Source organism: Phocoena phocoena, chromosome 2 (assembly GCF_963924675.1).
Source record: "Phocoena phocoena chromosome 2, mPhoPho1.1, whole genome shotgun sequence".
NCBI lineage: Eukaryota > Metazoa > Chordata > Mammalia > Artiodactyla > Phocoenidae > Phocoena > Phocoena phocoena.
Window position 1 is genome coordinate 103602669 of NC_089220.1, and position 20826 is coordinate 103623494.

General features: G+C 40.3%; 1 protein-coding gene across 2 annotated transcripts in view; it reads right to left on the bottom strand.

Moving 5' to 3' along the window:
- The window catches only part of RORA (RAR related orphan receptor A), a 721989-nt gene that overhangs the window by 27151 nt on the left and 674012 nt on the right, over positions 1-20826 (bottom strand). For both annotated transcript variants that reach the window (XM_065872372.1, XM_065872373.1), the window contains one exon: positions 7617-7702. In XM_065872372.1, coding sequence (XP_065728444.1) covers positions 7617-7702 — 86 coding nt within the window. The remainder of the gene's footprint in view (positions 1-7616; positions 7703-20826) is intronic.

The window sequence follows — 20826 nt, forward strand, 5'->3', positions numbered from 1 at the left end:
GGAGCAGTCAACAAACACTTGTGAAATGAATGACCAGAGGAAAAATGATGCCAGTGATAAAAACAGTGGTGACAATCACATGCTTAGCTCCTATGCTATACCGGGCACCGTGGAGGACACTTCGCAAACACGATTTATTTGCAGTTCACAACAACACTGCAAAGTAGGTATTTTTAAATCTGTTTACAAATAAGAAAACGACACTTCAGAGAGGTTAATCCATGTATCCAAAGTCACACAGCAGGTAAGGAGAGGAGCCAGGATTTGAATCCCTGAACCCTGGGTGCATCTTAACCCAAAGGCCAGAGACTTCTTAATACACTATCCAAAAGTCATCCAGACAAACATGTGGGGCAGACCAAACAGAAACAGATAAACAACAAAACAGACAAGTAAAAATGCCCCACTTCTCAGCTGTACAAAGTTCCATGTAATGGTTCAAACACAAGGTGAGGGAGACGGCATTTTATAGGGTATCGAATACCAGGCTTATACAAGTAGGAAAACGCTCTCCTTTGCTAGGTCTCCTTGATAAAAAGCTTTGAAACAGACATGGTATTCCCTATTGGGGTTATTAATCGTTTTGCCCCCAAGAGGGCGCTGGCTGCACAGAGACCTGTGGGTGTGGCTGGAAAGGTGCTGGGGTGGAGTGGGGTGTAGCTCTGAGGGGCTCCCCTCCGGCTCGGGGCTCCTTCCCAGTGAGGCACAGGCTGAAATGCTGATCTGATGTTTGGTCTTTTGACAATTTTCACTTAATGAATTGATTCCTACAGTTCATTAACATACCCACTTCCACTTCTGTATACACATATGTCTTAATTAGCTGCTCATTGGCTGTTTAATTACAAGAAAACAGCTGACAGCTGCCTTGCTGAATTCTAATGGCAGACGCGTTGGAACGGCTACACATTTGCTTTTGACAACCAAGGTTTATTCATAACTCTATGATTTATGGTGAATGCTCATATGCCTGGGCGGATTATTGTATTTTCCAATCCAACGGAAATGTTGGTATTTGGGGGACTATGGACGTGGGAATCCCTCTCATTCCACTTCTGTGGCTGAGATGAGCTGAGAATCCTAGTTGGAGAGGCATGAACTCTGTTTCAGTTTTTTTTATTTTGGGAAGTTTCTGTTGGAATGTTCGGAAGTATGGGGGTGAGGAACAAGAAATATCTTTGGATAAACGTGGGCAGAAAGTTAAGGATTTAAAGTTAAGAGAGAAGATAACTGGCAACTTAATTTTATTGAGGGGGAAAGAGAGGGCATGCACCGATTAAAATCAGAGAGAGGAAGAGGCAGGAGAAATGATAAAACTAAAATGGGGGGAGGAGACAGGAATAACAGTCCCCAAGGAAGCAAATAAGAAGGAAATTTGTTCTTTAGGAAAAAAACAAAACAAAACAGGAAACCTCATTCTCCAAAGTGAGCTGGTATGGTCCCACACTCAGGCATCGGGCAGCAATAAGCCATGGAAGTGTGGATCTCCTCAACTACTTTCCTGTTCAGTAGTGACTGGCCTCCCCGTAGAACTGTATATGCAAATGATCTCTGATTAAAGCTGACCTCGTGTGTTCTGTCTGGTAAGTGGAGATGTCTGCTTTGCCATACGGTGATGTGCCATCCTCTGATCCAATCCAGTGGGCACATTCAGCAACAGTGATTCCCAAGCAAGCATGAGAGGCCCTACTCTGAGCCAGACAACATGTTAGACCCTATCTATGACAAGGTCAGAAGCCCAGCATCTTCTGTGAGCTGAGGCATGATTAAGACCAAACCAAAGAAACCAGGAAAATACAAAAAAAAAACCCCTCAAATCATCTTGATGCAAGTTGGGGTTTAACACATCCTACCACTTGTGCATTTATTTCATCACAGGCCTGGAAGATTTTGCTAAATAAAAAATTTGTTCTTATCACCTGTATATAACAGAAGTGAAACTCTGATGTCACAGGATGTAATAAAAGCCAAGTCTAATTTTCATTTTAAATGGCTAGCTCTAATACTGGGGCCAAGTGTTATAAAATATTAAAGTAAAAATGTGGAGCATGGACGTACCAATGCTGAAAAGTGGACAAGCTGATCCAGGGCTAGTGATATTTTACAACTGAAATAAAAATGTTAGAATCCTTTAAAAAACAATTTGGGCCTAAAAGGAACATTTATGGATATGGTTTTTAACCTAATACATAAAAAGCTCCAGAAAATGCTTTAACTCTTTCAGGAAAAAAAAAGTACCCATTATACTTTCTGGATATCTTTGAAAAGACTTTTTATTGTTAATTTCAGAGAGCATATTTGTTAATGTGACGAAACTATTCTAAGTTCTCCCCTTCCTGGGTGGAAGAGGAAGCTTTGCATAAGACATCATCTTAAGTGTATTAATTGATGAATAAATATTTGACACATGAATGGACTCTATTCTTAGACTTACCACGAGGCAAAGGGTCTTAGATGTAATCAGAAATCAATTCACTAACTTCAATACTCAACTGTACATTATTATTTAAGAAGCTATAGTGGAATGATAATCATAGCTAACACTGCTTTATGATATAAAGGAAAGCTACTACAAGAGTAGATCCTAATTTGACTCCCGCCAAACTTAACTACTAATAGTCTACAGTTGACCGGAAATCTTACTGATAACATAAACAGTTGATTAACAAAAATTTTGTATGTTGTATGTGCTATATACCAAAACACTACAATAAAGTAAGCTAGAGAAAAGAAAATGTTATTAAAAAAATCATAAGGAAGAGAAAATACACTGACAGTACTGTGCTGTATTTATCAATACCATAAGTTTATGTCCTTTGTTTTCAAGGTGAATTGTCTGTCAGTATCTACATCCATATTGTCATATACGATAAAGGAGATGTTATATGTATTACCAACATTAGACATCAAAAATGAAAAGATAATGTTAAAAAGAAATTCATATTTATTTATGATTTTTTCCAATAAAAAAATCCATGTGAGTATAAGTAAGTGGACCTATGCAGTTCAAACCCATGTTGTTCAAGGGTCAACTGTGCATGAGAAGATGGATGCTAGCTGAAACTATTGTGGTAATCATTTCACAAGATATGTAAATCAAACCGTCATGCTGAATGCCTTAAACATATACAGTAACGTATGTCAATTATTTCTCAACAAAATTGGGGGAAAACGTTATGGTAGAGGCCCAAAGTCTAAATAGATATGGATTAAAAATTCTGTGTGTGTGTTTTTTTAATCTTGAGATAGATTTTTCACCCTCCTCCTCTAAGCAGCCACTGTATCTAATACTGAAGCTAGGAAATGAAGTTGAATGATAAACAGAACCATTTCTCGAAAGAAAGCCTCCACCAGTCGTCATTTTTCTATAGGCACTTCAGCATTTGTATTCACTTTGAAGATCGAACCTTAACCCTAACATCTGCCGCCTTTCATTTTATTCCTGGCCTTTTCTGCTGTCCCCGTGCTCCATGACCGGGCCCCTCCTCCCTGGCAGGCCTACCCAGCTTACCTTACACCCCCTGCTAATGCTCACCCAGGGCTGGGACTAAATTCTGTTCCAAGAGCTCAGGAACATCTTTACTGGCAGCACTAAGCCCTTGCAGGCCTGGATTCAACGGTCTTCTGAAATGCAATATTCAGGGCTGGCCCAGTGCTCGTACACTGTTCCATCATGATCTCCAAAGAACAAGGAAAATAATTTTACAATGAAAACCTTGGCATAACAGAGCTCTTAAGAATTTGGGAGTGGCCCACCTGTCTATCCTTATCTTCCACTATCTGCAGAAAGTGACTCTCTGCTCCAGTCAAACCGGGTTATACAACCAAGACTTCCCCATTTTTAGGCTCTGGCTGCCTAGTGGATGTGTGCTTCTTGGGTCACATCACGGACCGCGGCCTTACTCTAGTATTTAGTTCTTCGTTTGCTATGAAGGCCTCATCTCTACAACTACACTGTAAGCTGCTCGAGGGAAGGATTCGGTCTTCTATGTCTCTGGACTCCTAATAGTGCTTAGAGAACACCCAAGGGGGTGCTCATATTTTCGTTGCTTTTATTGGCAGAGTCTACATTACAAATCACAAATGGTCACAAAATCAAGACTGGACCCACAGATATCCTGGAAATAGTGTCTGACTCTACACAGCACATTTACTCAGACATGAGGAGTTTGCCCAGGAATGATAATAACAAGAGCCAACACTCAATGTGTGCTTGTTACATGCCTGGCACTCGTGTAAGTGCTTTACCTATATGTACGCGATAACCATATGAAGTAACTACAATTACTATCCTCATTTTACAGATGAGGAAACAGAGGCACAGAGAGGTTGCGTATTTGCTCAAATTGGTAAATAGCAGAACTGGAGTTTGAACCCAGGCAGTCTGGCTCCACAGTCAGGGCATAAGCCTGACACTATACCGTCTCTCTACATGTGGCCAAAGGGACTTGGAGGGGGTGAGCTGGGAATACTCAGGAACCAGAAAAAGAGCTACCAAAACGTCCACCACTTTTGCTGTTCATGTGCAATGCTTATTTGAGCAAGTATGTGGTGAAAGAGAAGCATTTCAGCAATTAAATAGGTTCTCCGGTTTCTTGTGGTTTCAGGTTGTTGATTTTAAAATGCAATTTAAAATAGATTCACAAAGCGATTAGCTCAGAAAATGACCGAGTCACTTTTTCTCTCTCATTAGATTTCTATTTATATATCTAATCAGAAATTTTCCTTAAGTCTAATGATACTATTACAGAGACAAATTATTTATAATTTGTCATGATACAACCACCTTCACCTGGTTAGAACATGATAAATCATTAACATCAGTGGCAAAAGAAGTCTCTTGACTTCACTGCAACTAGAGATAAAAATGTTAGTTGTAATGTACACACTACTACATATAAAATAGATAACCAACAAGGACCTACTGTATAGCACAGGGAACTCTACCCATTATTTTGTAATAACCTGTAAGGGAAAAGAATCTGAAAAAGATTCTGAATCACTGTGCTGTACACCTGAAACTACCATGACGTTGTAAATCAACTATACTTCAATAAAAAAAAAAATGTTAGTTGTAGCGGAAACTATGACGCAGGGCAAATACTATATGCATCGAATATAAACACATGCTACCATATAGGTCCCAGGCTGGGTATAGGCCCAATCTGTTAATAAAATGAAGTTTTAATTGACTGCTTTTGTGATTTCCATTGTATAAAGTCAATAGGAAAGAGAAGCAGAACTGCAGATGACCGAAAAACACACTGGCACCGAGGCTGTACAAGATCTGGAAGGGAATCTAGAAAACTGACAACAGTGAAATAATAGCTGCCCTTTGTTTTCTTATTGCTTTTATTTCTGTCATAAATAAACATTGTGTTAAAAAGAAAACACACATTGTTTATGCCTCAGTAAACACAGTGGTACTCAGAGAATTCAGATTTTATTGAATAGCGTGTTGTTAATTAATCTTCTGAATTGTTGAGGTGTTTCCTATGAAGTAGCCCCCATCTTCTCCCTGGTCCTGCCCTGCGTGCCATTCCTAGGTATCGTATTCAATTTGCCACATAATACTACATGTGGCATTACTGAGACACAGAGAGAGCGATCAGTTTCGTGAACAGCCTGATGGTACACACGTGGTTAATCCCTGGGACCCAGACCACTTAAGAAAATACCTAGGTGATAGGCAATGCACAAAAATCAAGTCTGCTTGGAACTCCTGGTAGGAGAGCACTGCTGTCTATACACCCTTCAGCAAGAAGGACCATGCCACCCTCTACCAGTGATAAGAAGGTGCGTACACAGAGTGGGTGACGGTGAAGTGTGACAGGGGCCCAGCCACATCAGCCGAATTAACCCCCCCAAATCAATGGAGGGACAGTTGTCACAGGCAGGTACCTCTCTTGCTTACATCTTGGGATAACATAGGCCAGGCCGTTGATTTTATTTTGTTTAATTTTAATTCATTAATTAATTTGGAGGGAGGGCAAATTGAGGAAATAATTTCTTTCCTTGGTAATACAGAACCTTGAGGTCTTGAGGGTACCACAGAGATGAATAATTCAAAATCCCCTTTGAGTAGAAAGCTCTCTATTGCTAAAGGTGGGTGAATTTTTTTTTTAATTTTGTTAAACTGCTTAATTTGAAATAATTTTAAATTTAGTAATAAGTTGCAAAGATTGCACAGACATTTCCATTCTACCCTTCATCCAGCATCCCTTGATGTTAACACCTTATGTAACTATGCTACATTTATTAAAACTAAGAAATTAACATCAGTGCAGTGCTACTAACTAAACCACCGACTTTATTTGGATTTCATCAGTTTTTCTGATAATGTCCCTTTTCTGTTCCGAGATGGATTTCTGAATAATGAAGTATGGTAGGTGGTGTGCAAAAATCTCAAGCTTCCCCAACATACGGTCAATATGAAGCATTTGTATATGTACAAAGTGGCAAGTGTTATGATGATTAACAGTAAAACAAAGACATAAGGAAATTACAAGGCAAATTTCCCTGAAGTCTCCCAGTAGTTATTTGTGTCTGAAGGTGGTTTTGTATTTTTTGACATTGTATTTTTCTAATTTCACTAAAGGAAAGCTAACCAAATTTGTGGATTTTATTTTTTGCTTCAGCCTCCAAATGCTTTAGGGCTAATTCAGGCCTGGTTCAGTGGCAAACAACTGTCTCAGAGGCCTCACGCATGTCTAAATAGCTTCTCTCCTGTTTATTTTGCACTGTTTTATCCTGTAAGCTGTCTCAAGGCCCTTCCAAGATAAGCAGGAGGATTTAAATCTTAATGAATTGAAATTTGAATAACGGAGGCAATCTAAGTTCGGGGGGGGGGGGGGGGGTCTTGAATGATTAGGATAAACATCTCTATTTTCCACTCCCACATTATGCATGTGCTGTCCATGTTGCCCTGAGATCAGCATCAGTAATAATTAAAATAGTAACAACAGCAATAAGACTATTAGATTTAAATAGCACTTTTCAGTTTATAAGGACTTTCATTCACAGTTATTATTTCTATTCTTGGAATAGTTCTAAAAGGTAGGAAGAATGCCACTTTACAGATGAAGAAACAGAGTCACTAAAAGATGAAGACATGCCCAAAACAATAGGGACAAAGGGCGGCCCCAGGACCAGAACTCAGTGCTTTCTAAAAACCCTGCCATGATTTGGCCAGATGTGTCAACATCTGTGAGCCAGCAATAAGACTTTCAATCACATTCCCATTAAACTTCTTGGAAACGCCTTCTTATAAAGCTTATAACAGGGACCTTACAGAAGTCTAGAGTCATCTCTTTTTTGAAAAAAGATAACCCAAGATATTTTTTCATCAGTTCAATCAGTTCTGGGATTGGAAGTGACAAACAAGCCATGCTCGAATACTATTCTCCAGCCTCTCATTATTGTGATGGGAGGCATAAAATATATATATAACTTCCTTGATTGTAATGAACACCCAAATATTTATTCTGTCCTGTCGTTTCTCGTCACTCAAAATGCCGAGGAGTTGAATTTTTAGGCATAGTAGAAGTAAAGAATAGAAGTCACAAAGATACATCCTAACGTTAATAGAAACAACAACAACAATTAAAAAGGCTTACCTTGCAGCCTTCACATGTAATGACACCATAATGGATTCCTGATGATTTGTCTCCACAGATCTTGCATGGAATAATTTCAATTTGAGCTGCAACAGAAGCACGCAACCAGTTAATTACATTTTATTTTAAACACCTTATAAAAGCGTTCCCTGATCAGCATTTGTATAGTGAAAACTAATAACCTGCTAAACATTATACTGCATTAACTATTCATTGCTGAACTGTGAGGGTCCCCCTAGAGCCCTGGACTAAATTATGGCTGCTCGTTATATAATAGCTTTCGGGTTATTAAAATGGGTCATTTGAGGAGGTGTTTAAGAACCCACAAGAAGACTGGAATCAGCATTTCAAAGCCTTCAAGAACTGGAGAGTTCACAGTTTAGGCCTCAGAGCAAAGCAGATACTAAAATGTTTCCACCGATCTCATTTTCCATCATTATTTTTAAAAGGTCATAAACCTGTCTTGGCTGAGCATTGTAGCTCGGCTGGTGGAGAAAAATAGACTCCAAAAAGCCAAAACTACTCAGGAAAATGATTCAACTCTAAATATTAATAAGTTACATATGAAGGTAAGAATTCCTTACTCATCTTTTTAAAATTAATGTACCTGCCATGTGTTAAAAATTAGTCGACTTGTGTACAATCAAAATCTTTCAACCATAAAGTTCATATCCTATTTGAATTTAAAAATGATGAATCCGGACAAATAGAATATGTAGCTTCAGAGTTCTTTACATTGGAAGTTGATTTTCTGGTACAGCGTGCGTGTGTTTCTATCCAACTGATTATTTACAGTTGCCTCATACTGGAAGAATAACCAAATAATTCATACATATTACATCAAAGTTCTCAAATATGTTAAAGCACGTTTCTAAGAAAACACATTATATCTTGAGCAGAGTTGGAAAGAGTATAATTAAGGATTTTAAAAACCCCTAAGGAATAGAATAATTAGGCAAAACAAAGTACTTGGACCACCTATTAAATACAATTTATATGCGAAATAAAGAACCAACACTGAGCTGCATATAAAGGATGACAAGTTTCACCCGTTTACCTGGAATGCTCCATTACACTAAATTTATTTTCCATGGTTATCACTACTGGATATCATGTCAGATTACCTACTAAGTCACACACACAAAGGCAGTTGCAAGTGCCCAAGTATATTTCATTTTCATAAAGCCCCTACCTAGTGCCATGCCTCACACAAAGCAATGACTAGTCTAACGAACGTATCGCACGATGTAAGTAACACACATACACAGAGCCCGCCCTTTCTTCCAATGTGATTTCATATCCTGGGGTAATTTCCACAGCCACCTACTCTGGATTTGATACAATATTGTATTCAATACTTCAAAAGAGGACACGTTAAATTACTGGACTTAACCACATTATAAACCATGTGTCCCTGCTAACCTCCTTTCAAGGGGACCACAAGTACTGCAGTGCCTTTAGTGAGTCCTTTGCCTACCAGTCACTTTTAGTGTTGACATCCTGAGTTTCACTATCCAGAGTTAGAGACTGTTCAAAATCTCACCTCCAATAAATGTGCCATAATCCTCAAGCCTTCTAATACACCAATAGTGGCATCTTTGTACACTATCTAAATGTCTATTCTGAGTTATGCAACTTAATACGTTATAAGATCACGCTTGACAAAAACCGTCATCTTCAAGTCGGCCTCCTCATCTTAGAGACTAGCTTGATTTCTTCAAGGAAAATTCTTTATGAAATCTAAACTCTAATAATGTTTCACACTTAGGCTCCTCCAATATATATATATTTTTTGTGGTATGCGGGCCTCTCACTGTTGTGGCCTCTCCCATTGCGGAGCACAGGCTCCGGACGCGCAGGCTCAGCGGCCATGGCTCACGGGCCCAGGCGCTCCGTGGCATGTGGGATCTTCCCCAACCAGGGCACGAACCCATGTTCCCTGCATCCGCAGGCAGACTCTCAACCACTGTGCCACCAGGGAAGCCCTCCTCCAATATTTTTAATACATAGTTAAGGCAAAGTTTTGTGCCACAGATTGTCTGCAGCTCTCCAGAGAGATGGCTGTGCCCCACATTTTTCAGAGACTCATAAAAGCCAAGTGGTAGTAAAGAAATTCTGAAAGGTGATATCAGCTGAAACCTCTAACCCTAACCCTAGCCCTAACCCCAAACCCAACCCCTAAGGAAGAGAAGAATTAGACAACACAAAGTACCTGGACCACCTATTAAATAAAACTCATACAAGAAATAAAGAAGACAGACACTGAGCTGCTTCTGCTTATGTCTCACCTCAAGGTGTAGTCACAGAAATTAGACAAACCTCATTAGGCCCTATAGTTTAAGTCAGCATCAAAACTAAAAGCAACACTAACACTAAACTCGGGCCTCCCAAGAGTTATTTTCATTCCATCTTAGTAATGGAGAGATTAAGCAAATCTATTTAGTCCTTTATAAGATAGGAAAGCTCTGGGCAGGCCAGACAGGGAACACTGAGTAAAACCGTATGTATCTGGAGCAAATGGAAAATGGTGTATCGCTGTTCACTCTGCCTGGACTCCTAGTGGATGACCCATGAGAAGTGACATCATGATCTTTAAGGCAGTGACCAAAACGCCTACTAAAGGCTCCTGTAACATTGCAAGTGATCTGGAGGTCTGGCAGGGAGGGGTCTGATCATGATGGGGGTGCCCCTGGGATTGACATCCTGGCCCAGCACTTCCACCCTTGGAATGGCTCTCAGCCAGCTGGGGAGAGGGTGGGAGTGAGGGTTGGGAAAGTCACTGTAGTATAAATCCAGAGTTTGGTGCCACTACTTCATAGGACCACTGGTCTGAGTCAGGCTCCTAAACTCTTGGTCTTCAGCCTTCCTTCAGCTCTCAGGGTCTTTCAGATCTGCAGGGCACTCAAGCTGAGGCATATTTTACGAGACTTCATGGAGGCCAAGATGCTTAGTATGAATGGACTCACTGTAGACTGACCTGCATTTTCAAGTGAGGGGCCATTTGCCTAGAACTTTGCCCCCTGCCGCACTGTGTTTGTGCTTGGCTCCAGTGGGCAATGCTGGCCAAAGATTCCAAATTAGTTAGAACAAGCTTCCCTAGGGATCTCATGGTGAGGTGATGGGAGGGTTCTCCAAAGCCAGGTTCTGATATTCTGATTGGTTGCATTAAACTATTCTACTAGCCTACCCCCTTTGGTGGCTCTCTTATCTTAGAAGACAATTTCAGGTGCAAGTGCTCTTTAGGAAATGACTAAAATCCACTTGCTCTAAAAAGCAAATTCTCTGAAAGTGATCTATCACATGTGTTGATCTTTCCAGAAAGTAAACATTTGCTGATCGGAGTAGGGCACTTACTCAATCTTCCATTTCATCCAACAACGCACAAAATCCACCTCCCTTCACCTTTTAGTCAATTTACAGAATTCAAATGTATCAAGGAGAAGAAAAATAGTCAATGCCTTACAAATTTTTAAAAAGGAAAGCAGTTTAGTTTCACAAATTTGAGTTTTCAGACCAGTAAGAGGGAACAGGACAAAAATCCCCTTGCCCTTTGCTTTCTATCCCTCAGGCTTTTCCATTTTCTGACAGGCAGTATTGTGTCTTTTCAAAATAATCTTCTTGTAACAAAAATTATGAGTCTTGGCCCATATATATACTGCACACATTGACTCAGCCAGTATTCAAAGGATGAAATCTGTCAGACACCACAACTGTCACAAGTATATTGATTAAATTAGTCCACATCCATATTCATTGCAGCAAAGAGGTTTATTTTGTAGCGGAATATCTGAAGCAAGATGCACGCACACATATAATCATGAATTGGCTTAACAATGAACAATCTCGCTATGAAAAATTCTAATTTGCCTACATTTTCAGCTCTATTGCCTAAATAATTTGCTCTTTCATGCACCCTAAGTAATTCAAACAGGCTCTCCACACCTGCACAGGCAAATTTCTGCAGTTTCAAGGAGCTGACAACAAGTGGCGGAGGGGCATCAGGAAATCCTGGAACGCAGGTGTGCTAATTAGCCAAGTGGTCCTTAGGCTGCGTGGGCATTTACCGTTGTACCTCTGTAAAAGAGTTTGCTTTTTACTTTTCATTATAAAAGGTAACAAGACACTGGCATCCTTAACACCTCACTTGCTCCTCAGGACCTATTTCTGGATTTATCGTGGTCCAGAGAAAAATGCCCATTCTGCCCAAGTATTAAAAAATATAATTGCACAAGAGTTGTACCCATCACTTCATTCTGTGGGTGAATAGTGATGTCTCGATGATAGTCTAAATAGATTGATAATAATCAATAATACTGAACATGTATTTGGGCTTATAAAGTCTCAGGCATTATCTAATTTGCTGCTCCAACAACTCTATGAGGTAGGTGGTATCATTATCATTATCATCATTATCTGCATTTGTTTTAGATGAGAAAACTGAAGCTCAGAAAGGCTAAATAACTTGCCCAAAGTCAGAGAGCTTGGAAGAAGTAAGGCTGGAATTTGGACACATTTTGGTCTTTTTCTCTTAACTCAAAAGCTTATTCCCTCTCCACCCTACCCCCCTTCTCATCATACTGAATAGCCGAGCTAAATCACTCCAATACAAACATCGGGAATATACTGCTCTTGGTAGGAAACCATTACCCAAGGATCAAAAGACATCTCACAAGTAATCTGGTTAAACTTAATACTACTCAGAACTGATGTCAAGATGTCTTTCTGGGAGTTACTTGACTAGTTTATAACTGGAAATAATCATCAACCTTCTAAGACCATTCTTCTCAATTTTATAAAATTCCGAGTTTTTGACCTTAGGCTGACCAATACCAATGTTTAACAATTCTTAAGGCTGGGAAAATTACTTCACCTACCTCTCTGAGTCTCAGTTTTCTATTTGAAGATTCAATGATATAATGTATAAATGACACAGCACATTATGATTATTTTATACATGTATTCTATATATATGCACATCACACACAATCCTCAGAAAGAGTTGGCACTCAAAACACAGTTGTTATTATTACTGTTATTGTTGATAAGAAATCCTGCCTTATAGCGAAATGAAATTCTTTTCTGCAGACTTTAAGCTCTTTCCAAAGCGGGGATAGAGAAAAGCGGCTTAGCCTCTAGCTAATATGACAGGCAGTTCATACTAGCTACCACAGCGATCCTTTACAACGTTGGCACTTAACTGCTACAACATAGCAGCATGTTGTAATCAGTGTGGGATGTGTCACAAGGCATTTGTTGCTAATAATAGTAAAAAAAAAAAAATAAAGTTTTTTACTGGTTCATATAAAAAAATAAACTAACATGGACCTAAGATCATCCCCATAAGATCTTTCACTCTAGCTCACTTGCACAACCATATGCTTTCTCAAATTGGACGGAACAGGGTGGGGTTACTGCTGGCTTGCCAGGAAATGGCCAAACCTTGGGTACACCCATGACACTATGTCACACATAGGAATGCCAAGCAATTTTGTGTGTCTTGCAAAAACTGTCAAGAACTGCTGCTATAAACAAACAAACAAAAAACAAAAAAAGCCCTATCTTTATACCAATCTGCTGACCCTGTTTTTCCTGGAAGGCTGAGAATATGGAGGACTTTTCACCTGCTATGTTAACATATTTTTCTAACGTTTGAATTTTTTTACAACCAGCATGTATTACTTTTGTAAGCAGAAAAACCAATAAAGATTAAAAAGAAAAACCCTAAGGCTTGATTTTATTTTCGGCAAAATGGCTTGAGTCCTTTATGGATTAGTCACTTTATTTTATCCCCTGTTTAAAACTGCTGGGGTATTAAAGGCTTCTGCAGCTGCCTGGATGGCAGTCTGGCCTGTGTGTCAAGGCTAGCTGGGGGCGGGGGGTGGGGGGTGGGGAGTAGGGAGTCTTCCCCTGGTTTCCTGGAGGGACTTCGGCAACTCCTGATTTCTAGAGTTTTGTAGCCCCTCTGGGTCTGGCCACCTCTAGTTCCAGGGTCTCCAAGGACTCTGCCCCATGGGGCTCAGCCAAGGGGGCAAAAATAGGGGCTGAAATTCACCTGCCTGTGAGCCCTGCTGCTGAGTGGCTGGAACAGCTTGGAGGGAGGGAGCCTTTTTCTCTCTCTACTCTCTGAGCGCTGCTGCTGGAGGCCCCAGGCCACCAGCAGGGTTTGCAGAGAGCCCGCAATACATCTTCATGGTGGAAGAACAGACTGTGGGCTTCAAACAGTTTGGCACACTCTGTCCCTGGACCTAAGGCCTGGAGTATAACATGGATTTTGTTTCACAGTGCAGGCATGTTCAATAGGCATCCTGGGTGGGGAGGGCTGAGTTCCAGCTACACACTGCAAACTAAAAATCAACATTTTCTGCCATTTTTTTCTACTAAATATATACTAAATATAATACTGGTATGTGTCCCTGGTACAGTCTTTTCTTCTACTGATTTTTGGATTTTTTCATGATAGTACTTGATCCTAGTTGAACATCACCAAAGCAGTTAGCCCCCTAATTAGAAAAGTCCTACCCCTTTGGTAGAGCAGTCTTGTGGTCATTTCTGGCAACAACAATAATGCTTGATATTTGCAGAGCTCTGTAACGGTTTTCAAAGTTTTTGTCCTCACTACCCTGTTTTGATTTTGGTGTTCACAACAACTCTGAAGTAGGCAGATGGGTCTTATTAGCCCCATTCTATAGATGTGGAAAGTGAACCTCAGGAGGGTTAAATGGCTTCTTCTCTAGGTCTAGGTTTCCCAGGGTTTAACTGTAGAGGCAGCCACCAAAGAAAAAAAAAAAAAAAGACAGACTTGGTGTCTCTTTTTGCTCAGGATTATTTGATGACTTCAGATTTACGTTATCATCAATCTGGGGCTCTCAAGGGGAAATGCCACGAGAGAGAAAGAGCTGGAGGTTGATCCAGCTAAAAAGTGGCGTTGGCACTCCTGCGTTTCCCTCTGACCCTCAACTCCTTGAGTGGCCTCAAGCAAGTCACTTACACCTCCACTCCCTCCGTCTATAAAATGGGAATAACTCCTATCTCCCAGGCAGGTGGTGGTAAACGAATGCTCAGAAAGCCCTTTGAAGATGAAAAGACCTATATAGATGGGAAGCTTTAGGAAGCTTGGCATATCATTCTTGGCAAGGACCAGGACGCTGTGCCCTTACTACCCACTACAGGCTCTGCCACCAAGAGAATAAAGAAAAATCTGCAGAATTGTAATCTTCATCTGCTAACTAGACTCAAACTTTTTTTTTTAATTGTTGGTTTCCAAAATGCCTTCCTGAGGGACTCATGGGTCCAGAGGTTACTATCTTTGTCTCGGCTTCAGAGAAAAAGCACATAGATGGAGAAGTCACCTCTCTGTAACAGCCGTCACAAGCAAAGTCATTGAACTTAAGCCCTTCACCAGGGCTTCAGTTGTCTTGCAGAGGTATCCTGGAAATGGTATGATTCTCACTTGTTATACACAATAAACACACAGGTTGCCCTCCGGCATTCTGACCCTCGGTATTAAGTTCATGTCTGACTCAAAGGACCCTGTCAAATTACAGCCATCCAAAAACAGGTCCTCTACCTTACTCTGCCTCCCCCCAGCAAAGTCCTACAACTTACATACTGTTTAAAGCTACTTCTTAAAAGCTTTAACTGGATTGTGGTTTCTGCTGAAAATGTAACAGCTTTTTAAAAATCATTTTTTAAAATAAAAAGTGTTACATATACTTGCCGAATACATACACATAAACACACCTCAAACTCTTCAAGAGATCAAGCATTTGCACACTAAAGCTAAAATATGACAAAACTAGATTTTTGAAACTTTATTTCCTTCAGGCTTTACACATGTGAGACTTAGGAGCCTAGGAGTTAAAGCCCATATGAATTCAGAGAAAGCTGAGCTGTGTACGCAGGAAATATCTGAAGAATGAGGAAGACAAGTATGTGTTGTCATGTGGCTTTCTGTGAATATGCAGGTAGTTCTGACAATGGGAACTGAATATTAATCCTTTGTAATATGTTTCAGTCTCTACTGGATTAAGCTTTCCAGAGAAACTGACTCGCGTTCCCTGATGCACATGTATCTCTGCTAAAAGCAAAATCCCAATGAGTACTTTTGTCCCTAGATGGGGAAATTCTGTCAAATCAGAGAAGAAACAGATTTTTCATATAGAGGAACAGTGGAGGGCTTTGATTTTTAGATCCAGTTCTCTCTAGAATTCTCCTACGACATAGTCATGCACAGAAGACCTCAATTTAAGGCAACATACTCTTTATCTCTTTTGATAATTACCTGGCGACCAATTAGACCTTGAATAAAATTATTGAACAGCAAGAGAAGCTGCTTCCTCATACTCCACTTCACTTATCCAGTAGGTCAAATACTGAAGAAATTCTCACCCAACAAAAGATGATGCCATTAAGAACAGCAATACAAATACTTTTCTCTCTCTTTTTTTTTGGTCTTTCCTAATCTAATCTCTATCACTTTTGTGAACAACGGAGCATCCCTGTTGTTGAGGATTTCTGGGGTTATGTGAAATCAGGGACTAAGACAAAGGTAACTGGCCATTCAGCCAATTATTCTCAATTATTCTCAAGGTCCTTCTAAGATTCTAGAATTAACCACATTTCTTCAATATGAAGTTCTTGCAGATATTCTTGGACCTTGAAATCACAAATGTCTAATCAAAATCCTTCTCTTGAATCTCTCAGGGTGGGTTAAGCCATTTCATATCAGCAGGAAAAAGAATCCATCTGATCTTACTAAGTTGTTAGATTATGATCAAGAGAGTTTCTTAAAAACTTCTTTTCCAACAATAGGTATGTGTCCCTTATATAATTCTGGATAATACTAGACCCAAAAAAATGTCATCTGACTCACAGAACTGCAGCTAATCTTTTCTAGCGATCAACCTCACTCTAGATACCAATTCCTTTTTTTCCCTTAACAAGAGCAATTGTGCCACATTTAGGTTACGTCTTCCTTTGCTCACAGTTGAGAGCAATGGGGTCAGCTCTTTGCTTTCATCATTCAAAGTCTGTTTTTCACAACAACAGAGAAGAACATCTTTAAAACCAAACCAAATCTGGAGATCTTATCTAGTTTCTGCTTTACCAAAAACATCAAAATTACTCTTACTGCGTTTTATGAAATAACCTTACTTTACACCATTACCCCCAAATTCTCACACCTAAGCCCAAGAGATAAGCACTCCATTTTACAGCCCTCTTAACTTTGCACCTACCTATGCACACCTCAACTTACAGGTATTGTATGATCTTGGTACTTCAACTTACACGATTGTATTTTTTCAATGGATATACAGAATGTTACAAAAAGAAACAAACCTGGTGATTCAATTACAAAGTCCAAAGACAGAAAAATCCATTGACACAGAAATGGGTCTTAAAACAAGTAGGATATCTGTTTAAATCTATTTGTTCTATGGCTTCCTATGAGGCTGGTCCATTGTATGCTTAGCACATAGCATCATACTTCACTGAATAAATCAATCCAAATATTCTGTTCGTCTCAGAATTCTCTTTAAAGGGCCAAAGTCTCCTGCCTAAAAAGTCAGCTACTGATTGCTAATTGTAACTGCACAATTTCTATACTCCTTAACGGTGCCATCACCTGCTGAAGATGTGCAGAAGTGGGTCAAAATAACAAGAATCCAGGTTAAGTCATCATAGCTCACCAGGCAAAGGAACCTATTCTTTCTTTCCATTAGCTTAGGTAGTTTTTGTGAAGATCAATTACTGTTCATTGAATATTAGACCATGTCATTTAAGAAATATTCCCTAACCAAACTGTTTGGATTCATGGCAAAAAAACTGGAAATAACTTGCAACTTTAAACCTTGAAAATACATTTGCTTTCCTCTATGTTAAGCCATTGAGAACTAAGATGACAACACATCCATAGCCACAGGAACACAGACTGGTGATACCAAAAATTTCTTGGTCCACAGGTCATTTGAGTGGGTGAGGACTATCTCACAGCCCAGATCCCCATTCTACCTTTGTGCTGTTTCCCACTTCACAAAGTCTCCCTAGAATTAATAAGGAGAATGGAACTCTGGGCAAGAGACCAGGGAAAGGTCTGGGTTTTGTTAAAAATCACAAGCAAATTATTTAGACTTGCCAGAAGCAGAAGTGTAGATGTTGTCACACTAATTGTTTTAAGATTCTAAGATCTTGAAGGATGAGTGACCAATTCCTAGAAGACAAATTCTACTAGATTCTCCACCTCCAATTTCCAGGACATAGCCAATGATGTCTAAACAACAGATATGGCAAGTTCTCAGCCTTTGAAAACATCAATCACGTATTTCTAGACTGCAGGTCAATGGTAATTTAAAAAAAAAAAATTATTTTTTATAATGCTTTTCTAAGACAACCAGTTTAGCTGGACACAGGAATGACCAGACAAGTGTCCGAAGGAGTTTTTTTCTGACTACCTAAACACGTGTTCTTTAAACTTGCTTATTAAAGAAATGTTTCCATTCTTAGTTATAATACATAACATCAACTAGACAATGGATAACAATACGGGCTGATAGCTGAAGTAGAGTTGTTTTCTATGTCTATTCCCAAGGGGGGAAAGCAGGAGCTTCTAGTTATTTCTTCACTGGAAAGGCAAATACAGAAAAAGGCAGCAGGGCCTTGAGGATATTAAGTAGTTGTGAGACAGGAGGAGAGGGGATGCTCTGGACCAAGCTTAGAGACTGTCAGATTTATTTTAAGAAGGTCTGACATCTAAGCATCAATTCCCAGACCGTAACACCTAATGAATGTCATTCTTCCCTACAACAGAAAATGTATATCTTGGGGGTTTACCTTGAAACTATCTATCTTTATGTAAGTCATGCACTAGGGGTGGGGTAAGAATGCCACAGCCATGGAAAGATAGCAAAATAAGGTTCACAACCCTGTCCTTCCTCTTCCATTTTCAGTTTCTGCTCCTCCAATCCGAGGAGCTCCTTTTGCCTGCAGACAAACATTTCAGATGACATTTTATGACTGTCCTGCACATACGCCTATCAGCTAGCCAGCACTTGGCAATGTGCGTCTTTGTCACTTAAAGAGAGCTTGAGTGAGTGTGACACTATCACTGGCATAAATGACTCTTTCTAATTTGCAGTAAAAGTGCACCATTCACACACTTTGGTACTTCAGGACGGCGAGGTTTTGAAATCCACTTCACAAGTGATGGCAGCACATTTCACATCAGATGGAGACACTCTGATTGCTAACAGCTGCTACAGGCGCATCTTACTGTCACAGCCAGAGCTCAGAATAGCAGGTCCTTTTTAATGCCAATGGCTGCTACCATCTTAAATCACCACACACACACACACACACACACATTCCATACCCTTACACACAGGTCTCTCCAGCTGTAAGTCCTACCACCACTTGCTGGTAACCTGCACGACTAGGCACCACGGATGACAAGAGGGTACACAGAACCCACTGGCCCACGTCATCTTGTTACATTAGCTTCACTGTATGTGAATTAAAGATGATAGTGGACACTTTTTTTTTTAAAGAAGAAAGAAAAGTACAACCTTGAAGTAAAGTGGAGAGGCTTACTTTGCAAGTGCTAGAGGCTGGGGTTGAATCCCTGCCCTGTCACTTAGTAGCTATGTGAACTTGGACAGCTTTCTTAATCTCTGTGCCTTATTTTCCTAGCCTTTAAAATAACCCCTACGTCCTTATTATAGGGTAACCAAGTGTTTATAGAATCAGTGCATAGCACATAGTAAGGGGTCAATAAATATGAGCTATCATCAACATCACCAACACCACCTATCTTTCAAGGACAGTAGTATTTGGCAAGAGCTGCTACTGGAGTTGTGGGAATGAGCAAGAGGATTGAAGAGGGATAGGTCATTATATTCCTTTCAGATAAAGACATGGAGTTCAGTGGCTTTCTTTGTTAAATTTTTTAAAAGTAATTTATTTTATTTTTGGCTGTGTTGGGGCTTCATTGCTGTGCGCAGGTTTTCTCTAGTAGCGGGGGCTACTTTTAGTTGCGGTGCGCAGGCTTCTCACTGCGGTGGCTTCTCTTGTTGCGGAGCACGGGCTCAAGGCACACAGGCTCAGTAGTTGTGGCTCGCAGGCTCTAGAGCGCAGGCTCAGTAGTTTTGGCGCACGGGCTTAGTTGCTCCACGGCATGGGGGATCTTCCCGGACCAGGGCTTGAACCTGTGTCCCCTGCATTGGCAGGTGGATTCTTAACCAGTGCACCACCAGGGAAGTCCCAGCGGCTTTGTTTCTAATGCAGAGGCCTAATATGAGAAGTAACACTAAGCAGGTACAAAGCATGACGGAAAGAAACCACTGGGTATTAAGCAGCTCCCCCACTTTCTAAGTAAAGCCCACAGCAAGGCTGGCATCTTGAAGAGGTGGTAAGCAGAGGAAGTGGGAGCCAGGCTTCTAAAAGCTGTGTGGTGAAGTAGGGAAGGGACTTAGCTGCAGGGTTCCAAAGCTTCTAAAACTACCTGCTAGCAAGTGAAATTTACCAGACATGTGTGAAACGTTGTGACCTTCTTTCTTCAGGGCTCAGCTTCCCTCTTAGGGAATACTGTAGCTACTCCCTGCCCCTAGGTGTAGTGTTGCACCAGATAAACTGCCAGATCCGGTCCTGCTATGTTACACGGTGATATGATGATTGCGAGCGAGTTGAACAGTCATTTCCCCAACAGTTGGGATCTCTTCAATAGTGAAACCCACCAGGGGTCACTAGTCAGGAAAAGTAGTCACAGACTGTGACAGAGAAGCCCATCTGGCAACCACTCTGCCCATTTTAATTGCATTTTGGTTTAGACAAGGGAACACACTGAAATGTTCTCGTCAAGGTCCAGAGTAAAAGCTCCGGCATAATACCCATTGGAGCTAGAACACTCTGTTTCTACACACCTGTCCCCTCCTTTTTTTGGCCTTACTAAAAAAAAAAAAAAAAAAAATAGTGTTTATTACTGTCAAAGAGAATTCCTTTCAATACCACACCCTGCCATATATTGACAGAAGAGACAGGGCAGCACAATGCTAACATGGTGTGAATGGAAAATAAAGTATTTGGTTTTCCTTTCAAGGTAAACAATTTCAATTGACGGTTCTGGGACAGAATTAGGTGCAGTTTTTTTTACATATTTATTTATTTATTTGGTTGTGCAGAGGCTTGGTGCTTTTTATTTGTCGAAGCCCACAATAGG